Source organism: Colletotrichum tamarilloi (assembly GCF_030869305.1).
Source record: "Colletotrichum tamarilloi strain Tom-12 chromosome Unknown Scaffold_8.1, whole genome shotgun sequence".
Taxonomy (NCBI): Eukaryota; Fungi; Ascomycota; class Sordariomycetes; order Glomerellales; family Glomerellaceae; genus Colletotrichum; species Colletotrichum tamarilloi.
In genome coordinates, this window is record NW_026849391.1 from 947,976 (window position 1) to 969,162 (window position 21,187).

The following is a 21,187-nucleotide window of genomic DNA, read 5'->3' on the forward strand; positions in this document are numbered from 1 at the left end:
ATTTATATTTATAATCCGAGGTTATTAAAAATATAGTTCGTTAATTTTATTTATAATTTTAATAGTTTTATATTAGTCTATTTATTCTAAGTAGAGTTTAAAAAGGGAGGAGAGGAGCCGTTTTAATAATTAGAACGTAGCCGTTATTTTAATTAATATAATTTAGACCGTTTTTTTTAATCCTTATTAAGTATATAATTAAAATTTTAATTAAACGTTATATTAAGCTTATAATAATATTAATCGAAATTATTAATAGGTTTAATTAAAAGCTAGTTTTATAAGTACCCTTAGTTTAATATATTTATATTTTTAAATATGTTTATTATTAAGTTTTTAAACTATATTAATTAATAAAGAATAGTTTAGTTAAATAATTAGTTATACTTGTTAAAGCGTTTTATCTATTTTAATTTTAACTCGTTATTCGTTTTATTATATTATTATAGCGTTTTATATTTAGGCCCGATCTAGTCCTAAGTATCTACGTTCTTTTTTATTTTTTATTTTATTTATTTTTTAGGGTTTATTATATTCCCCGTTTTATTAAATAGGAAGTCTTTTTTTATATATTTTTACCGTTACGTTTTAATTATTTAGTTACTTTTTTTAAATTAGAGTTTTATTACCTATATTTATTTTAATTATTATACCGTTTTTTTTAATTAATTATTTAAAGTATTTTTAATTAAATTAGGTTTTTTTTTACTTATTTTTTTATTTAATAAGGAAGGGATTTTTAAAAAGGGAGATTATTAAAAATATATAGGGTATAGAGGACTCTTATAGTATAGTATTTTAAAAAAACTATTAATATTTATAAAAGTAATATAAAATACCTTTTTTAATTAGGTTAATATAGCTTTAATTAACGGAGTTATAACTAAGGGAAGAGGATAGTATTAGCTAGATTAGAAAGGTAGATTTTTTAATTATTTTGTATTATTATATTTAAAAATAAATTATTAAAAAGGCTCTAATTCGATTTTAAAAAGGTATATATATAATTAAAATGAAAATCCGCACTATTTAACTCCTTATTTTTAATTAGGGCCTTTTTTTTTATATTTTGCTCCGATTAGCCCTTTTATAAATACCTATACTTAATTAGCTTTAAAAAAAACTACTAGGACTAATCGCCCCACCCCATTTTACTATTTAGATAGTAGTTTATATATTAATAAGTTTATTTAGTAGATTTATTTAGTAAATTTATTTAGTTTAAATAGAGCTTTAAGTAATATTAAAAGCGATAAAGATAAAAAGAATTTTTATAAGCTTTAAAAAGTAATAAATATTAGCCTATTTAGCCCTTTTTTTAGAAACCTCTACGTTGCTATTAAAATTTAGAACCTCTATAGTTAAGGGCCGCTTTTAATTATTATAGCCGACTATTATAGCTAATTATTACGGCCGACCTCTATTATTAACCTTTTTAATTAGCGCTATTACTAAAAAAAATAGCTTACTTATTCCGAATTATATAGTAGTTTTTATATTAAAATTATTATATTACATTAAGCGCGTACTTAGGATATATTATACGTATTATATAATTAAAAAGTATATTATATTATATAATTTTTTTTAAAAGCGTAATCCTATTAAGGTCGATCTTTTATACTTATAAAACTAGAAAAAAACTACTATATATAAATCCTCTTTATAAGTACGGTATAAAAATAAATTTATTTATATAAAGTAAATAATATAACTAGTTTTATAAAAAGAAACCTAGCTTAGTCCTATAAGTTACTTATATTTAAAAAAGTTAAAGGGGTTATATTAAGAATTATATTTAAAAGTTATTAATAGAGGATTTCTTAGTTTTTTTAGTTATTTTTAAACGTTTTATAATATATTTAATAAGCTCGTAGTTCTTTTTTATTATAAGTTATAATTAATTATCCGAATTTAAAGAGTAAAATAAGTATTATAAAAGGGTTAAAGAGTACGTTAGAATTTAAAGTATTTAGGTCGACGTATTTCTAAACCCCGATGCCCTTATTTATAATATAAAATACGTTAAACTATTTGATTTAACTATTTTAATTAGTTAATTTAGCTTAGGCTAAAATAAATATAAATATATTTATTATTTTAAAAAAATTATAAAAATCGTATTAATAAGTACGTTATTATAATATAAGGTTTTAATTACGAGCTAAGCTTATAATTATTATAAGTTATAATACGTAGTAATAAGTATATAGAGTATAATAAAAGTAGTTTAATATATTAAAATAAAAATAGATAAAAAGAAAAGGTTTATATATATAATATCTAAGATAGATATATAATTTAGTACGTAATGGGTACTTCGTGAGATGCGGTTATTATCCCTGTTACGTGATAGAAAGGCACTCGGTTAGTGGGAATTGAAAATAATTGAACTAATCAATGAGCCTCTTCGTCGGGATGCTGCTCCCTGCATGTCAGCATGCCGTTCTAGCAGCAGTTGTACGAGAAAATATGAGCCAATCGCTTTCATTTCTAGGTAGGCGCGAAAGGAACGCTTAAACAACACGACTGGGCATTTCTCGAGGCAGACTTTTGGTCGGCAATTCTTTTCTGGCCAATAGGAGGTTTAAAGAAGTCAAGGGTGATATTCGAGCATAGCAATCAGGGGGTTAGCAGTAACTCCCACATTCTCACGTTCTTCTTGCACCCCACTCCCCTCATTTCTGTCACTCCCACATCTTTGAGTGCTCTCTGGATTTGCATCAGCGGCTCGCAATGGCAGATCCATTCGGGATCATTGGAGTCATCGGCGTTGCAGGTCAAATCATCAAAGCGGGGGTTAAGCTAGGAATTGATTGGAAAGAAGCGCCGAGCGATGTACGAAGCTTTTTGGGAGAGCTGGAGACGCTGAAAACAGTCCTTTCTGAGACCCACACCAACATCATCTTGAATCAGGAGTTCAAAGACGCTTTCGAAGGGCGGCAGTCCACAGTACTTTCGTACCTTGCGGACGGAAACTCATCCTCTGACCCCAGCACCCCGGGACTCATCTCTGTTTGCCGGATTGAGCTCGAAGATCTCTTTACTAAGCTGCAGAAGCAGAGCGAAGGGCACCGTCTTGGCTGGGATAGACTGAAGGGGGCTTTCAGGAGCGAACGAACCCACGCCGCTGTTGACGACCTTCAACGAAGATGTCGGTTACTCAATAGCATGACAGCCATTGATAACGCTACGTTGACAGCAACAACTTTGGCGCAAGTCAAAAACGCAAGGAATGAGATGCGGCAGCAGCTCCAAGACGAAAACAAAGCCATGATTCTAGATTGGCTGACGCCAATGAATTTCGCAGCACAACAAAGCGACAACATTGAAATAAGATATGCTGGCACCGGACAGTGGCTCCTTGACTGCCCCGAATTCCAGACGTGGATCCAAACTGAGAACAGCACTCTGTTTTGCCCCGGCTTGCCAGGCGCTGGCAAAACGATCATTGCGTCGGTCGTTGTTGAGTACTTGCACAAGCGGTTTTCCACTGATCCAACAATAGGAGTGGCGTATGTCTTCTGCAATTTTCGACGGCAACACGAACAGACTATCCGAGACATTTTAGCCAGTCTGCTCAAACAGTTATGTCATGCTCTTCCAACCATACCGGGTGAAGTACAGCATATTTACAAAATCCAAACAAGAATCAACACACGACCGTCAAAGATGGAGTTAGTCAATTTGATACAAACAGTAGCATCACTATTCTCCAAAACGTTCATCCTCATTGATGCTCTCGATGAGCACCAAGCCCCCGAGGGCCTCCTAGAGACAATCTCGGGAATACAAAAACTCTCGAATATGAGTCTTTATGCCACTTCTAGGTTCATTCCAAGTATCACTCAGCGATTTCGAGACGACCAAAGGCTCGAAACTAGAGCTTCGGATGGAGATGTAGCTGATTACTTGAACGGAAATATGGGACAGTTACCCACTTTTGTGAAGAGGAACACAGATCTTCAAACACAGATCAGATCGAAGATCGTGACGAGTGTGGACGGCATGTAAGTTAAAACTCAGCATAAATTAACCTAATTCAACTGACGTAGAAAAGGTTTCTTCTTGCAAAGCTACATCTCCAGTCATTGACTGGCAAAAGATCACCAAAAGCCGTCAAAACCGCTTTGGAAACACTCGCCACTGGCTCCAGCTCTTATGATACTGCTTACGATGAAGCCTTCGAACGAATTGAAGGTCAACTAGAAGACCAATCAGCACTTGCCAAGGATGCATTATCGTGGATTGTTTGCTCGAAAAGGCCGCTTCAGATCGTTGAGTTACAAGAAGCTCTTGCAGTGGAGCAAGGTATGACCGAGCTCGACGCGGAGAACCGGCCTGAAATCGAAGATGTCATCTCGGCCTGCGCTGGGTTGCTCACAATCGACGAATATAGTCGTGTAGTGCGGCTTGTGCATTACACTACCCAGGAGTACTTCCAGCGGAACAAAACAAACCGACTTCCTGGAGCAGAAGCTCTGGTAGCAGCTGCTTGTGTATCATATCTCAGCTTCGATGTTTTCAATGCGGGTCAGTGCAAATATCGGAATGAACTAAGAGATCGCATCCAGGATCATCCACTTTACCACTACGCTTCAGTGAATTGGGGATACCACGTTCGGGAATCACACCACGTCCAGGAAGAGGTCATGTGTTTTTTGGAGGACCAGGAAAGACTGGGCGCCTCAGCACAGGTGCTTTTTGGCCCAAATCCCCGGTATTTTTATGAAGCCAGTCGTGTGACTAATAATGTCGCGCGGTGTCCAATCATCGAAACGTCTGGCTTACACGTTGCTGCTCACTTTGGACTTAGGGAGGTCTTCAGTCTTGTCTCGAACGGAAATCGCTCGGAACAAACACATTCTCTACAGGGATCATCAACCCGCACTTGCCACTGGAGGAAGCTCGAGATCAATGCACAGAACCCTGAGGGCGAGACCCCTCTTTTTGTGGCAGTATCAAAGAACTTTGTAGATCTGACAAGAGATCTTCTGGAATCTCATGGCGCAGAGGTATCCAAGTACACTCATGGGCAAACCCTTTTGTCCGTTGCTGTCCAAATGGGACACTACGACATAGTTCGATATTTTGTCTGTTGCCAATTAGGTCAATTTGATATCAACGAGCCGGACATGCATGGATCCACTCCATTGCTTTACGCAATCGCCAAAAATAACCAGGATATCATAAATCTTTTACTCGACGTTGATGGAGTTGCATACAACCAAAGAGGCCCGGGTGGGAAAACACCCTTATTATTGGCCGTAGGCTTGGGACAAGACTTTACTGTCAGGAATCTTCTCGAAAGAGACGAAGTGGAGGTAGACTCGAAGGACAACGAAGGCCGAACCCCGCTATCACATGCGGCCAGCAACGGAGATTTGAGTATACTTGGTCGTCTTCTCGAGACAGGCAAAGGGGAAGCCGACTCGAGAGATGATGCTGGCAGAAGTCCGTTATCATACGCAGCCGGAAAGGGCGATTTGGAAATAGTCAGATGTCTTCTTCGAACAGGAAAGGTCGATGCAGATTCCCGAGACAGAGACGGCCGGACACCACTATTTTATGCAGCCATGGCTTCCAACAAAGAGGCCGTTCGCTACTTTCTTGAAACCAAGAGAGTCGACGTAAACACATTGGACGTCTTTCACCAATCGATCTTGCTTGGAATGTGGTCTTCCTACAGGCTCTGGGAAGGTCCGCAGTTTCGGACTGCGGAAACACATGCAGCGTTGATGGACACGACTGAACTGCTGATCGAACTTGGAGGGGCTGATCCAAATGTGCGCGACAATCGAGGGCGAACATTGTTGTGGAAGGCTCTTTTCCACGGCCATGTGGAACTGGCAGAATACCTCGTAAAGACCGGTAGAATTGATGGACCGTCGAATTTCAAGGACATTGCCGGCCGCACTCCGATGGATGTTTTCGCTAACGAACTAGACAATGAAGGGCTTGCAATGAAGTCCGCTCTCGTGGAAATTTGTGATGGACTGGAAAGATTGAGAGTGAAGAGCAACGACTGAGCTCAAGCTTCAGAAGAACAGGTAGCTGAGTTGTCGTTGTGAATGCTTCATACTTGATGAAGGCGGCACGTACCTATGCTGCGCAAAGAAGGATTGTGCTGGTAAGGAAGTTGGGGGTTTGAGGCCAAAAGGAGATGATCCAAGTCCCTGAACTCGACTGGCTAGTCATTTAATAGAGGCTATGGCAAGACCTGGCCGTTAGCCGTGAGTCAATATAGCCAGACAGCACAGCCAAGTTGAAGGTTAGCTGATTCCCTCCAGAGACCACCTTACTACAGGGTCTATACGCTGCCTCAGTACAGTACCTTAGTCGTACCCCAGTAAGTAGTGGCTCATTACCCGTCCCTTCTTTTCCCACTATCCGGGAGGAACACAACTTGTTGGCAAACTACTAGCCGAGCGAAGGGGAGGGATAGGGTCAGTGATTTCTAAGGAAAAACGATAACAATGATTCAACACTAGATACTAAGGTAGCTAAGGAAAGTTATAAATGTAGATGACATCAAAACTCCACAATGCCTGACCCAATGATTTCCAATCTCCACTGTATCTCCTCCTCTCAACCTCAGCTGTAATCCCTCCAAGACCTTTCTCTCCAGGTTTCGCTGAATTGTTTCTCCCGGTGTTGTCCCTGCCAGTTCCCATAGCGTTCCTACACGAAGTACAGATAAAACTTGTTACAACTCACTCATAACAACTAGTAATAGTAAGGAGATTGCAGAATTGTGGTTCTGATCGCCCTTGTGTCCCGTGTGACCACCATGTTCCTGTGTAAGTCCTTCCATCAAGTCTTATCCCATGCTCTTGACTCATACACGCACAATCCATACCCTCATAAAAGCGCCCCATTATATCTTTGACGATATCTCCGAAAAACACTAACAATCTAATAAAACACCACTCACTCGTCTTCATGTCTTCGTAGTATGATGATGCCCATAACTCTTTCTCCCGTCTCTCTTGTATCTCTCCAAATGTTGTTGCTCAGTCTCTAGTTACTCCAGTCGAATCCGACGCAAAGCTTGCTCTTCTTGCACACAGCCTTGGTGAGAGTCTGGATGCTACCACTGCTCAGCAACTCGAGGACCTGCATGTTGGCCTCGAACTCGCGAGTGATAAAGTTACGGATCTCGATGGCGACAAGCGAGTCAAGCGGGTAATGCGACAAGCTGCGGGTGACGTCGAGGTCTTCAATCTCCATCATCAGGACGGCGGCAATCTTCTCGACCAAACCGCGGCAGACAACCTCCATGGCCTCTGTCTCGCTGCGCGACGCCTTGAGGGCGGCGTTGAGTGAGACGGCACCGTTGGCACCGGCCTCGGCAGCAGCAAGCTCCTCGGCGGCCAGGCGGAGAGCCTTGAACTTGGCATCGGGAGTCCAGAAGGGCTGGATGCTGGGCGTGATACGCATACCAGTGATGACGTGGTGGTTGCAGACGGAAGTCTTGTTCGAAATGGATGCGCCGATGAGAGCAAGCACCTCGGCCTCGCAAATGCTGTCGGATCCCAAGTTCTTGGCGACCTCAGCAGCACGCTCGGCACTACCATCGGCCAGGTAACCGGCATCAGAGACAGCGGTCAAGTCGAGAGAGGTAGCGGGCAGACCAAGGGCAAGACGGTGCTGGACGAAGGCGTTGAGGAAGCAGTTGGCGGCGGCATAAGCGGCTTGACCACGGTTACCGACGGCTCCGGCAGCGGAAGAGATGGCAATGAAGAAGTCAAGCTCAGTCTGGCGCTCCTGGAGGGCATTGTGGAAGTTCCATGCACCCTGGACCTTGGACTCGGTGACCGAGGTGTAGTCGTTGTAGGTCATTTGCTCGAACAGAACATCCTAGACTAATGTTAGTACAAAGAAGGTGAGGTGAATAAGATGGGTAACATACACGAAGGACCATAGCACCGTGGATGACACCACGGACGGGAGGAAGACCCTTGAGGCCAGTGTTGAACAACTGCTCAACGCTAGACTTGTCGGCGACATTGCAAGGGCGAACGGTGATGTGAGCACCATCGTTAGCAGCCTCGTCGATGAGCTCCTTAACCTTGCCAGTGGCAGAACCACTGCGGGACAGGAGAACAAGGTTCCTGGCGCCGTGGGCGACCATCCACCTGGACATACTGCGGCCGAGACCACCAGTACCACCGATGAGGAGGTAGGTAGCATCATGCTTCAGAAGGGCCTTGGCAGCCTTGGAAGGAGTAGCCATGACGACATCCTCAGCATGAGGAACAACAACCAACTTGCCCGGGCCTTGGGTGGTTTGCAGCGTCTTGAAGGCTGTCTCCATGCAGGACACGGGGAAGACGGTGGCAGGGTCGATGGGTCGGAGCTGGTCGTCGGCAAGAAGCTTGGAGACATCAGCGACGAGTCTCTCCATAATCTTGGGCCTCTCGGCGGCAAGGCCGAAGATGTCGACACTGAGGAAGGAGGCGTTGCTGTCAGACTGGCCCATGTCGAGGCGGGTGGCGCGAGAGCCATCCTTTCTGCGAACATCAACGAGGCAACCGAAGCGGCTGAGGCAAGCCCAGCTCTCTCTCAGGGCATCGGCGCCGGGAAGGGTGTTGAGAACAACGTCAACACCCTCATCGTTGGTCGCGCGTCTAACGGCGGCTCTCCAGGTGGTGTTGCGGCTGTAGAAGATGTGGTCCTCAGGAACATTGTAGTGCTGCATGAGAAGCTTCTTCTTGGCGGCGGTGCTGACAGTGACGAAAATCTCAGCACCGATCATCTTTGCGAGGCAGACTGAAGCCTGGCCAATACCACCACCGGCAGAGTGAACCAGGATGCGCTGGCCCTCACGGAGGCGGGCTTGCTCGACCAAGCTGTAATAGGCAGTGCAGTAAGCCAAGGGAAGAGTTGAGGCATCCTCGAAGGACATGTTGGATGGCATGGCCATGACATTAGCAGCGGTGGTGCGAGTGCGGGTAGCATAGGCACCGTGGCTGATGGTGAGGGCGGCAATGCGGTCGCCGGCCTTGTGGGCCCTGACAGCAGAGCCGACTCTGGTGACGATACCGGAAGCCTCGACACCAAGAGCGTGCTTGTCAGCCTCAGGGATCTGGCCCTTGGCGATCATGACATCGCGAAGGTTCATGCCGACGGCCTTAACGTCGAACTCAATCTCGTTCTCTCCAAGAGGCTGCGTGGCAGCAATGTCGTCAACGAAGTGCACCGTCTCAATGGCACCGGGAGTGGAGAACTCCATCTTGAGGCATCGTTTGTCCTTGCCGAAAGGCTGCATCTCAACAACGCTAGGGTTGGTCTCGCGGTGGACGAACTCGTTCATGTCCTCATCGTGAACAATGCGGGGAGTGGAGAGCTTGCCGCATCGCTCCATGAACTCAAGCTCGCTGGTGGACGAGGCACTAGCACCGAAAGCGAGCTTGAAGATCTCAAAGATGACTGCAGCGGAATCGTCCTCGTCGAGCTGGTTGTTGTCGTCCAGGTCAAGGGTGGCGAAGGGCAGGACAGTCTCAGAGCGAACGGTTCTGCTAAGACCGATGATCATGTTGGACTCAGGCGAGGTAGCCTTGTCGTATGCACCACGGACAACCCACAAACAGCCCTGGACACCGGCAAGCATGCCACGAACTTCGGCAAACTGCTCCTTAGTAGGGTTGGCAAGGAAAGGTTGCTCAATCTCAGTGAGGACGACGGTAAGCTTGCCCTCAGTATTGACTTCGTGCATGGTACCCATCTCAGGCAGTCTGGAGGTTGCACTGGCCAGAGCAATCGCGAGGCCGTTGGCCAACATCTGCTGAGAGTTGGAGTCGCCGTGAATGATGGCGACGTCAACATCGGGCAAAGGAGCATCAACCTTGACACCGGAGGCACCGTTGATCTTGGTCTTGGACTTGCCAGACAGCGACTTCAGAGTTCCAATCTCCTCCCACTCAAGCTTGTAGCAAAGCTCGCGAGCAGGGTTGCTAGCCAGCTCAGTCTCTCCGTCAATGATGGGAGAAACGGTGAGTTCATCAATCTCAATGACCAAGTCGTTGGCTTCTGAGGTGGCGAAGACAGAGACCTTGGTAGAGCGGGCCTCGGCGGGGAAATCAGCCTTGCAGTATGCCTTGAGGGTGCTGCCAACCTCCTTAGTAAGGGCGGTGATGTCGCGAGAGATGGACATGCGACCGATGGAAGAGGGGAGGTAGACCGTGTTGATGTCAGTGCGGCCGGCGCCAAGGATGGGCCAGTACATCTCAATGACAGACTCCAAGAAGGTAGGGTGGAGGACAGAGCTGGTCTGGTAGTGGTTGGGCATGTCGGCCGCAACATCGAAGGATGAAATGGTACCAGTGGAGTACTTGTTCGACGCCTTGCAGTCCTTGATGCACTGGAAGGAAGGTCCGTAGCCGACACCAAGCTCAGTCAGGCGCTCGTACATGTCGTTCTCCGCAACGGCAACAGCCTCAGGGCCCTCACTGGCCTTCATGGTAGCCTCAGCCCCGCGAAGAGCAGCGAGCTTTTGCTCCTTGCCATCGACCTCATTAGTCTCAGTGCCATGGAGAGCGATGAGACCAACACAGTGCTCTGTCCAGCCACTGCCGTGAGACCAAGAGCAAATGCGGAACTCCTTCCAAGTCTCGGATGCAGTCAGATTGGTCTCCTGGTGGGGGCGCAGGTTGATAGTCATCTCAACATCAGCATCCTGCAGAGCTAATGGCTTGACGACGGAGACGTCTCTCAGCTCGTACTTCTCGAATGAAATCTCCTTGCGCTGAGCCCACTGAGCGGAAGCCTCCAAAGCCATGCCGATGAAGGCAGAGATGGGGAAGATTGTCACCGACTGGATCGCGTGGTGGCGAAGCCATGGAAGGTCATCTAAGTGGACAATGTTTCTCCATGTCGGCTCGAGATCGCTGGAGTAGATGGCCTCGAGACCGATCAAGTCATTTCTGGGCGACTTGCGATACTTGTGCATCTGAGTCATGCGAGACTCTTGCCAGTACTTGTTCTGGTAGTTCCAGGCATAGCGGGGAAGATCAGTCAACAGTGACGGCTTCTTCTTCAGGTTGGGGAAGTTAACGTTGTCCATGTTGAGAATGGCACCCTTGGTGATCAGGTTGCAGGCCAAGTCCATCGCAGACTCAACGGCATCCTTCTTACGGACAAGGGGAGAGGCATAAGGCACCTTCATGGCAGCCTCTCCGACGTGCTTCAGGATCTGCTTAATGGGTCCCTGGAGAGCAGAGTGAGGACCCAATTCGATGATCATGTTAACACCAGTCTTGTGATCGCCGACGGGCTCCAGCATGGTCTCAAGAGCCTCAGAGAAGCGCACAGGGCAGGTAAGGTTGTTGACCCAGTAGTGAGCCTGGCACTCGAAGCCGTCGATCTGGTGTCCGTAGAGGGAAGAGTGGAAGCGGACATCGGTAGTCTGAGGATGGGGAAGCTCAGAGATGGACTCGCGGTATTCCTTGGCAACAAGGTTCATGTGATGCGAGTGGTAAGCAGTCTCGACCTGCAGGCGTCTGTTGAACATCTGCTTGTCCTCAAGGTTCTTCTCGAGCTCGCCGAGAGCTGCGGAGTCACCGGAAATGGTCAAACTGGAGGGACTGTTGTAACAGGCAATTCTGACCTGTTGTTGCTTGAGAGCGTCGATCATGGGCTGAACTTCCTCCTTGGTTCCGCCAACGGCCATCATGGAGCCCTGAAGATCAGGGTTTCTCTGCTTCAGGATGGGGATGAGACGGCCTCTGTGGTAGGCAATGGCCATGGCGGCCTCGAAGCCAATGATACCGGCAGCGTACGCGGCGCCAATTTCACCAGAGGAGTGACCAGCAACAGCCGCGGGGCGAATGCCCCAGGTGCGGAGAAGGTCAGTCAATGCAAGCTGAACAGCACTGCAAGCCGGCTGAGAAATGTGAGCCTCGGAAACCTTCGAAGATTCTTGGTCTTTGCTGAGCTCCTCGACGAGGGACCACTCAGCACCCAACTTCCTCAGACACTCATCGGCTCTGTCAATGGCGGCAGTGTAAATGGGGTACTGGCCGTATAATTCGCGGCCCATGCCCCACCACTGAGCACCCTGACCAGTGAAGACGAAACCAATTCTCAAGGGCTCAGTCTCCTTACCAGGAATGACCTTGCCGCTGTTGAGGGTCTCGATAAGCTCGAAAGAGTCAGTGGCGGGGATAGCAACCCTCCATGGGAGCATTGAGCGACGCGAACCAAGCGTGTATGCGATGTTGTCCATGAGATCGTTCTGGAAAATCTCTGGTCTCTGCTCGAGGTAGACAACGAGGTTCTTCATGACTGCACCGACAGAGTTCTTGTCGTTGGCAGACAAGACGTAGATCTTCTTTGTGCTCTTTGCCTTCTTGTTATCGGGAGGAGGAAGGTTCTTGTTGTCCTTCTTGGGGGCGCCGGTGTGAGGTGCCTTCTCAAGAACAACGTGTGCGTTGGTGCCACCGAAACCGAAGTTGTTGACACTGATGTACTTCTTGTTCTTGGGGAAGGGCCTTTGAGTGGCAGGAACCTTCATGTTCCACTCCTTCCACGGAATCTTCTCGTTGGGCTTCTTGAAGTCGTGGTTGGGAAGGAGGAAACCTCTCTCCAGCATCATGGTTGCCTTGATGACACCAGCGATACCAGACGCCGCTTCCAAGTGACCAATGTTCGACTTGACTGAGCCGATGAACAAGGGATCCTTCGTTGATCTGTTCTGACCAATGACATTGTGGATCGCGGTGGCCTCAATCGGGTCACCGACCTTGGTACCAGTGCCGTGGGCCTCAACATAACCGCAGTCATTGGGGTCAAGACCTGCGTTTCTGTAGATCTGCCTCATGAGCTTCTCTGTGAAGATTGTTAGTAAATGGTTTCATGAAAAACTGGATGCAATGTTGCATACCCTGTGCTGCGCCACTAGGCATAGTAATACCAGGCGTTTTGCCATCCTGGTTGATGCCAGTGCCTCTGATGACCGCACGAATTGAGTCGTTGTCTCTGATGGCCTGGTCGAGGGGCTTAAGGATAATCATGCCACAACCTTCGCCACGGCCGAAACCGGTACCGCGCTGGTCAAAGGCAATAGATCGGCCAGAGTCCGCGAGCAATCTGCAGTCATTGTGTCAGTAACGGAGAGACAGTGTGACGAAAAGCATTCAAGCGTGCAGCGCATGCCTACCTGCAAGACGAGAAGGAAATCCAAAACTCGGGCAGCATGTTCAGATGACAACCACCAACAATCGCTGAGGTTGACTCGCCAGCACGCAAACTCTGGCACGCCAAGTGGAGGGCGACCAAACTTGCTGAGCAAGCTGTGTCTGCTGTGAAACTCGGTCCCCTGAGATCGAAGAAATGTGAGAGTCTGTTGGACTGCATCGCATGGGCACATCCTAAACCGTATATTAGCGCAATTAAACGTCTGGGGTACAGGGGTTACCCTCATACCTGTGGCTTGATGCATGGGGATCGTGTCACTGTCCCTGAACAAGTGACTCTCGTACTCGGCGAAGCTGCCGCCGACAAAGACACCGACGTCTTTTCCAACAATCGTGTGCTTGGGGATACCAGCGTTCTCGAGGGCCTCGAATGTGCACTCGAGCAGAAGACGCTGCTGGGGGTCCATGGAGATAGCCTCCTTCTCCGTCAAACCGAAGAAAGGAGCATCGAACGACGCCAGGTCGACGTCCAAGAAGTTACCACCCTCTGCGTGGTAAGCTCCAGTCTTGCCCGGGTTCGGGTGGTAAAATGCCTCGTGGTTGAAGCGCTCCTTGGGCACGGGAGTAAAGCCGGTTCTGGCGCGGGAGCACAGCTCCCAGAACTCGGCGGGGCTGGAGACGCTGCCGGGCATACGGCAGGCCATACCGACGATGGCGATGGGCATCTGCTTCAGGCCGGCGTCGCTGCCGCCGACGGGGTTGGTGTAGCCCTGGCTCGTCGCATGAGCACTGGCACTGCCGTTGGAGTGGCCATTGGAGTGACCATTTGTTGATTGTCCGTGGATGTTGAGGCCGACACCGTCTAGGGGCCCCACGGACAGGCTAGTGAAGCCATCGGATGTGGTATCGGAGTGATCGATCGGGGTCATCATGACAGGACTTGCCGATGGCGATGTCCCCGATGAGGAGTAGGACAGCACGCCGGGCGCCATGATGAAGGGTGGAAGAGGGGGATTGGCGGAAGCCGCTTGTATGTGTCGAATCTATCCGGCAAGCATTCGTCGAAAGCAACGAAGAAAGTGACAGCGAAGGTTCCGGCGCTCTAGGCGTTCCTTACAATGATCAAAAGAAGAAGGGAAGAATGCGGATGAGGAGGAGGAAGAAACGAAAGGCGGACTGCGTATGCTCTAGATAGAAAACTTGGGGCTTGGAAGAGGGCAGGCCGGATTGATATGGGAGTACGTACCAAGCCTCGTTGAGATGAGTGAGTGTGACGAAACTTCTTTCCTGGTCCTGATTGGGATTCTTCGTAGGGTTTTTAGCTGATCAACGGCCATGGGGAAATATCACACTTGATGGTGCTCGCTCCGTCGCGAGTGAGTTGACATGGAAGGCACTGGTTGGTGCTCAGATCGCCAAGTCGGCCGGAGTTCCTCGCACAGACTAGCCTGTGTGATTTAAATTTGCCTGACGGTTAGGTAGATCATAGGGAGATCCCGAACGTGCATACTGGGCGCATGCCAGGAACGAACAAGGACCATCACGGAGAGGTGCCAGGGCACATCCGATGCCGGGTTGCCCATGTTGACCCGGAGCAGCGGAGCAGCGGCAGTCCCTGCTCACCACGACGTCGCCTCCCCCAGATTCACCAGGGAGGACTGTCCAGCATCAGCACGAGGGAAGTGGCCCAGTGGCGGCCGAGGCGAGAAGTTTGTACCATGTCTATGGTTAATCTGGTCAAAAGCAAGTCCTCATGAACTGATTATGCGTAATGTGTGGGCAAATTGGTATATCCGTTCGTCATATTCGCGCATCACTGGAGAAGGGGTAGGAGGGATATGCGGTCCATGAAGCGGCGAGAAGCAGGACCGGCGGTTCATCGTCCAAGGGGGTGTTTCCATGTCCAATCGGTCACCGTGATTCGGAGACATGATCAACTGCAAGGCGGTTTGCCCTTGATTTGCTGGATGCTGGATGGCGTGAAGACGTGCCTTAGTTTGTTTGCAATTGAGCGGCACTGCCAGGCTGGTATGCAGTCTGGTATGCAGTTTCTTTGCAGAGTGCAGAAGCCGGACGTTTGATTCGGACCAATACATGGGAACGCAATGAACACTCGAACCTCCCGGACGGGAGCCCGGTGGCGTGGTTCGGAGGTGAGGTGGTGAAGTCGTCGCCGAGGGGAGTTGCCATGGTGTCTGCACCGGTACGCCGCACTACGCAGTAAACGGCTGGGGGTTCTCTTTGGGGTGGGTAACTCCACTGAAGCATTGGACCGTGAAGCAGCAGCAACGGCGAGCTGGGCCATCAGGAGGTGGAGCAGCAGCATTGGAAGCACCAGAGCCAAGCACAGCGCGGCATGGCAACGCAGCACGCAGTGTGCTCCGTGGACGTGAGAGACGAGGTCATTGCGGCATGGTCCCGACTCGGCCTAGCAGGCCGGAGTGGAGAACTTTGTTGCGGATTATGTAAGTCTCGTTCACCGTCATGATTGGCCTCCCGGAGGTTCTTTGAGCCTCATAAACTTGAGGAGGCTCTGTTAGGATTCACTTGGGACTCTTGAGAGCCATTTTGCGGCCGATGTCTGGAAGTTGCCGCTGCAGTGGCGACCCAGTAATCCAGTGCCAAGGGAGAGCAAGAAGCATGGGATCCTGCAGCTTCTGGCCACAGACTGATCATCTTGCCATCCTACCGAATGAGACACATACAAAGAGAGATACTGAGAAAGAGGCAGAGCAGCTCTGAAAGCTGCCCGTAGAAGAGATGATGGGGCGGAGTGCATATTTCTCCCCATCTCCAGGCATCCGTCTGGACCTACTTGCTGGGAATATCTGCGGGTTCTGTGGATTATGCAGAACATTTGCTGGAGAAACCCAACGTGGCGGAGCTTGTCCCTTCATCTGCTCTCATGTTCAGTTGGTCTGGTCATCGGCGCTCGTTTGTTGTTCGGTTTAGAAAAGAGTGCGTCTTGTGTCAAAAGCACCGACGGTCACGATAGCAGCGGCGGAGGTGTCGAGGCGTTGCGTCTGTTCTCTGCCCACTTTCGTCCCGATGACATGGTCAGGACCAGGACAGAGGCCTATCGCATCAAGCAAACCGAAACCCTCTGCCAAGGTATGCGGTGCCGGTTCCTATACAGATGAATAAGAAAGGACCCAGGACCGTTCCAACGTCTGTCTTACTGTAAGACAGCCCAGCGAACGGGATTGAGTGGGCACTCGGCAGCAGCCTTGGGGCAACAGCAGTATTCGCAGTATACCTGCGTCTGGAACAATATCCGGCGGGCGAGACATCTGGGGAGAGAAGGGGGAATAAAGCAGGGGTTGAAAGGTACAGAAAAACGCGGCGGCAGATCCAAGCTGCAGAGAGTTCGCAGTGATTGCAGGTGGGAGATGCAGCCTTCGAACGGCACCATATGCAGGTGTTGGTGCAGGATCCCGAAAAAGGAATAGTCGGATCTATCGCCCGAATTGGCTTGCCTTGGCCCTTTTCGCCTGACCTGGCGACTGGGGATTGGGAGAAACGGGAGATGAGGATGAAGAGAGGATGAAGTCAACGTAAGGTCGCCTTGGGTTGCACCGCATATGACCATGTCCACTTTATCGTCTTATCGACCTATCGCATCTACCCTCCTTATCGTACTACACTGTCTAAGACATTGTCCTGCTTAATGCTCCATACCCGTGTCTCTGGTCCACCTCGATGGAAACTCTCTGCAATACTTCCACTCACATCTCAGCCCAACTCCCTTGAACATTTCCACATCTCTCGGACACAACTAATTACAGATCATCCTTCTCGACAACAACAATCGTGGCCGCAACTCCATCGAGTCAAGAGAGTTCGGTCTCGCATTCAGGTTTCGACTCCCTATCCCGGTTCTATTCGTTGTCACTGGCAGAGAAACCAAGGCATGAAGGGTGTTTCTAAAACTGCTTCTGTCAGAAAGCTTTGGCAGCTTCCAAATCACAAGCGCGCCCTCCGTCGCACCTCCTTCCCGTGCCGTTGCACCATCAAAGCTCTTATTTGACACGCGCCAGCCACACTAGAGGCCTTGTCCCTGCACCGCACTCGATTTGCGCAGGCGTTAGTATGGTTCTACGGTCGTCCTAGCTCGAGTACAGCTAGAACCTCAAGGAGGTACCTCGGACTTTGCCGCGCTCCAGTACGCTTCATTTGTCAATGTGTACCTGAATCCTACCCCTACCCACTAACTCACCCTGCGCTATGCTCACTCACTCAAGGATCACATACGAGAACTCTCATCCCCCAAATGTGTCCTGTTCCATCCTAGCTCATCTAACCACATCCCGTCAAGTCGTTCTGCAAGTCAGCGAACGGCCGTGTTCCAAGGAAACGCATCTTTGCAAAACAATGTTTCCTTCTCTGCAAACACACGCGCCTACCGTGGGCGCCGCTCACTCACTCACTCACTCATCCCCCAGGCCACTCAATCGCCCAATCTCTCTCACCCGCCTTTCATCCTCGCTTACTCTCCGATATGTACGCACAAGCGCACTCTCACAACCTTCTCATCCCACATCCTCATTCAAGCCCATCATGCTCTTCAGCACACTTTCTGACTATCCCACCCATCCCGCTCTACTCATCTCCTCGCCCGTTCTAGTCAGATAGACGAGACCGTCACACCCACACTGCGCCCCCGCGCGGGCACTTCCTTATCCCGTTTCAAGCTTACAAGGTGACAAGAGCCGGACCGAAGTCCAGCCCAAAGTAGTCCATTCACAACCAACATGTCATCGGTTGCACCAGTGCATCACCAACGCGTCGACCGAGGGTTCGGATCTCGGGATGCCCAGAGACTGACTGGCAGCCTGCCACGTCTATCAGACTATCTGCCAAGTGTCTTGCCTCTCTCTGCAGAGAAGCCCACTGGCAGGCATTCCTCGACTCCTTCCATGTGGCGTGGCGTCTCGCCGCGCTTGTTTCGCCTCCATGTCTTGAGTCGCCCACTCACTAACATCGTCTATCCTCGTCCAGTTTTTACTCGCCCGAGGACCGGGACACCCTGCCAAGCCGGCCTCAGGACCGATACTCACAGGCCCGGTCTCACATCACCTCATCATTCCAACCCATTCAGTGAAGCACTCATCCACCCATCAGCCACTGGTCCAGTATTCCGCTCCAGCTCTCGCGCTCCCATAGACAGCCCAAACCGACCCGTTGTTCGGGTTGGTCCTATCATTCAACGGCAAGGTACCGACAAGACAACTCATCGCCCCAATCTTGCTGAGGTGCAGAGTTTCACAAGTTCCTTATTCGTTCCGGGTCACGGTTGATTTGAGTTGTCATTCTAAGCCTGGGACTGGGTCAACTCAGCCGCCTCCTGTGTCTTGTCGTCGTCCCGCCTCAACTGCTGCGCCGTCTCATTACCTGTCTGAGCTGATGATTTCGTCGTGGGTCGATTACCGCGCATCATATCACAAGTGTTTCTTTAGATAGCTTCGAATTGATTAAAACGCTCCTGTTGGCCAGGCCATCCTCATCGAACTATCTCATCTCCACACCTCGCTGATTCATCATCCACAATCATCAACATCATCAAACCACTCCATCACAAATACTCTCGCGTCGACTTTCCAGCTTCCCGCTTTTTGACAGTTCACTTGTCATTGGACGATCGGTCTCGCTCGGTTCCGCTCTCACATCTCACGCTAACACATACCTACATTCACCATGTTGCGCTTCTTGTGCCTTCCCGGTGCCTACGGCAGCTCGGACGTGAGTACTCAGACCTGATGATGCTATCTAGGGCATTTTACTAACATACACTAGAAATTCCAAGTTCAACTTGGTGAGTTCTCCCTCATGCAATAGACACCACAGACTTATCGTGAGCGGCTTCACTATTGAGATTCACTTACTGATAGTTCTCTCAGCCCCCATCTTGAAGGAGCTTACTGAGGATGGCACGGCTCAGTTCCACTTCATCCATGGACCTTGCAAGGCCGTCCCGCCTCCGGGATTTGAGGACTATTTCGGAGCTCCCCCCTACTACCGCTTCATCGAGCCCGATAGAGATGTCGAGAAGTCCCACAGCGACGATGTCCTCATGCGCATTCGTGACTTCCCCGACTGCGAGACCCCCGAAGACACGATGAGAGAGCTCATGAGAGAAGGCATCGCAACCACCCACCGCAGTACCGACAGAGCCATCAAGTTCCTGGCCGACATTGTCGCGAAGCGCGGCCCCTTTGACGGCATCATCGGCTACTCCGAGGGCGCCACCGTGGCATCCACCTTTATGCTTTACGAGCAGCGTCGCCTCAAGCGCTCCGGCATCAAGCCGGCGTTCAAGTACGGCATCTTCTTTGCTGGCTGGCCTCCGGTCGACCCCAAGACTCACGCCCTGGTCCTCTCTGACGAGAGCGAGGAGCGCATCGAGGCCCGCACCTTGCACATCAGTAAGTCAAGATGATATTCGCACTGCTTCAATGCTGCTTATCCGGAGGAATGCTGACGATCCTCTTCCTTTCAGTCGGATCCTTGGATCCTTATGTCGATGGTTCTATGGCCCTTTACAACATGTGCGATCCCGACACCGCATATCTTTTCGACCACGCCAAGGGCCATACCCTACCCCGTGACAAGGATACCATCAAGGAGCTTGGCGACATCATCCGCGAGACCCAGGCTGACATGCAAGAAGAGGGTCTCTTGTCGTAAGGATGAAGTGTGGGTGAGGGGTGATCCCAGCTGAGGGAATATCCCCGGATAATTAGCATCGATTGTCGTTTTTGGATTTTTTTTGGATTCATGGACGGGGTAAGGAGGTACATCAAAGGGACTGGTTTCCTCCTCGTGTCAGCATTAGAGATAGACGGGTGTTTGGCATGCCGCATATCCTGGAGCCTGCTGGAGTCGGGTATTATGGTTATTTGGGTTTTCTTGCGTCGGTTTATGGTTTTCCTGGCTTTACTGGTTTTCAAATCATGTTTATCGCCACCGACTTCTTCAAGGGGGTTTTGGATGGGTTATTAGTTGCTAGGCAGGACGAGTGCAGCTAGGAATTCTAGATGGCAATGCCAGAGCATTTGACAGGAGTTCCCATCACGGGTCCGTCAACATGTCAAATGTGATTGATTGACTGACTAGAGGCTGAAGCGCATAAATGCATGATCCGGCGGAAACGAACTCCGTAGAGTCTAGAGACGTTTGTCTTTTGTCATGATGGGGTAGGTATGGATCTGTCAACTAGCCTTTGGAGTCAAGATGTCAAATACTCCATGTGCCAGAAATACACATCATGGATAACACATGTTCCTAAACACAAACACGGGCAGAGAAAACGCGCTGGGCAAGAAATTAAAAACGATCCCTTCACGTGTGTCCTCGGAATCGCATCCCCTGGCTCGCGTTTCTTCCGGTCAGCCAATCCATGCCGCTCATCTGCGAACCATGGACACCACTTCCCATGACTTGTAAAACAAAAGATGAAATCTCTCCATTGAATTGCCCTTCTAGGCATTGATCGTCAGAGATTGGCGACACATGGAGAAAATGAAAGGGTGGTGAAGGGGAAGGGATGGTGTGGACGGGTAAGGATGAGGGAGGGGGAATTGGGTGCAGTACCTGTCTTGGATCGCAAAGCATGCGTTTCCTGGCTTTGCCCCAGACCACTCTCTGGGACGAGCCGGAAGGTGATCCATCCTCCCGCACGGGCGATCCCAGATGGCCCCTCAACCTGCATATGCGAGTATGAGAAAATGGTATCCCGTCGTTATTCCGTGCTCTAAGCATGCGCTTTGGCGTCCAGAGCTTTGACACGGAAATAGTGCAAAGTGAGTGAGAAGACAGACATACGAAAGTACCCGCGAAAAGAAGCGGCAAAACTGGAGCACTGCACCGAAGACTAAGAAAAGAGAGCCCCCAGCAAAAGGGAACATGAACACATGCTTCTCGTTTCATCTTTACATCACACGGGTAGAGAGAAGAAACCACGTCCGTTCCCTTACTCGTTTCCGCGTGCCCCCTCCAAGACCGATCTGAGCTTACCCTCACACACTCTCAGCCATCTTTGCCCCCATTCCTTC

General features: G+C 49.4%; 7 protein-coding genes across 7 annotated transcripts; 5 read left to right on the top strand and 2 right to left on the bottom strand.

Annotated features, from left to right (window-relative positions):
* Positions 1-2,736: 2,736 nt before the first annotated feature.
* CTAM01_03645 (ankyrin repeat protein) lies at positions 2,737-4,933 on the top strand (the record flags this gene model as incomplete). The annotated part of the gene is made up of 4 exons (XM_060519677.1): positions 2,737-3,515; positions 3,651-4,010; positions 4,061-4,697; positions 4,817-4,933. The coding sequence occupies 4 exons, from the start codon at positions 2,737-2,739 to the stop codon at positions 4,931-4,933; spliced, it is 1,893 nt and encodes a 630-aa protein (XP_060385883.1).
* A 202-nt stretch (positions 4,934-5,135) lies between these two features.
* Positions 5,136-6,029, top strand: CTAM01_03646 (uncharacterized protein; the record flags this gene model as incomplete). The annotated part of the gene is made up of 1 exon (XM_060519678.1): positions 5,136-6,029. The coding sequence occupies one exon, from the start codon at positions 5,136-5,138 to the stop codon at positions 6,027-6,029; it is 894 nt and encodes a 297-aa protein (XP_060385884.1).
* Positions 6,030-7,020: 991 nt separating this feature from the next.
* CTAM01_03647 (beta-ketoacyl synthase domain-containing protein) lies at positions 7,021-14,128 on the bottom strand (the record flags this gene model as incomplete). Its single annotated transcript, XM_060519679.1, has 5 exons — positions 7,021-7,860; positions 7,913-12,828; positions 12,884-13,089; positions 13,160-13,370; positions 13,426-14,128. 5 exons carry the CDS (start codon positions 14,126-14,128, stop codon positions 7,021-7,023), a joined length of 6,876 nt encoding a protein of 2,291 aa, XP_060385885.1.
* A 759-nt stretch (positions 14,129-14,887) lies between these two features.
* Positions 14,888-15,462, bottom strand: CTAM01_03648 (uncharacterized protein; the record flags this gene model as incomplete). The annotated part of the gene is made up of 2 exons (XM_060519680.1): positions 14,888-15,153; positions 15,231-15,462. 2 exons carry the CDS (start codon positions 15,460-15,462, stop codon positions 14,888-14,890), a joined length of 498 nt encoding a protein of 165 aa, XP_060385886.1.
* Positions 15,463-15,982: 520 nt separating this feature from the next.
* CTAM01_03649 (uncharacterized protein) lies at positions 15,983-16,585 on the top strand (the record flags this gene model as incomplete). Its single annotated transcript, XM_060519681.1, has 2 exons — positions 15,983-16,266; positions 16,318-16,585. 2 exons carry the CDS (start codon positions 15,983-15,985, stop codon positions 16,583-16,585), a joined length of 552 nt encoding a protein of 183 aa, XP_060385887.1.
* A 2,245-nt stretch (positions 16,586-18,830) lies between these two features.
* CTAM01_03650 (uncharacterized protein) lies at positions 18,831-19,820 on the top strand (the record flags this gene model as incomplete). The annotated part of the gene is made up of 4 exons (XM_060519682.1): positions 18,831-18,875; positions 18,930-18,948; positions 19,034-19,558; positions 19,633-19,820. 4 exons carry the CDS (start codon positions 18,831-18,833, stop codon positions 19,818-19,820), a joined length of 777 nt encoding a protein of 258 aa, XP_060385888.1.
* A 167-nt stretch (positions 19,821-19,987) lies between these two features.
* On the top strand, positions 19,988-20,161 carry CTAM01_03651 (uncharacterized protein; the record flags this gene model as incomplete). The annotated part of the gene is made up of 1 exon (XM_060519683.1): positions 19,988-20,161. The coding sequence occupies one exon, from the start codon at positions 19,988-19,990 to the stop codon at positions 20,159-20,161; it is 174 nt and encodes a 57-aa protein (XP_060385889.1).
* Positions 20,162-21,187: the final 1,026 nt, after the last annotated feature.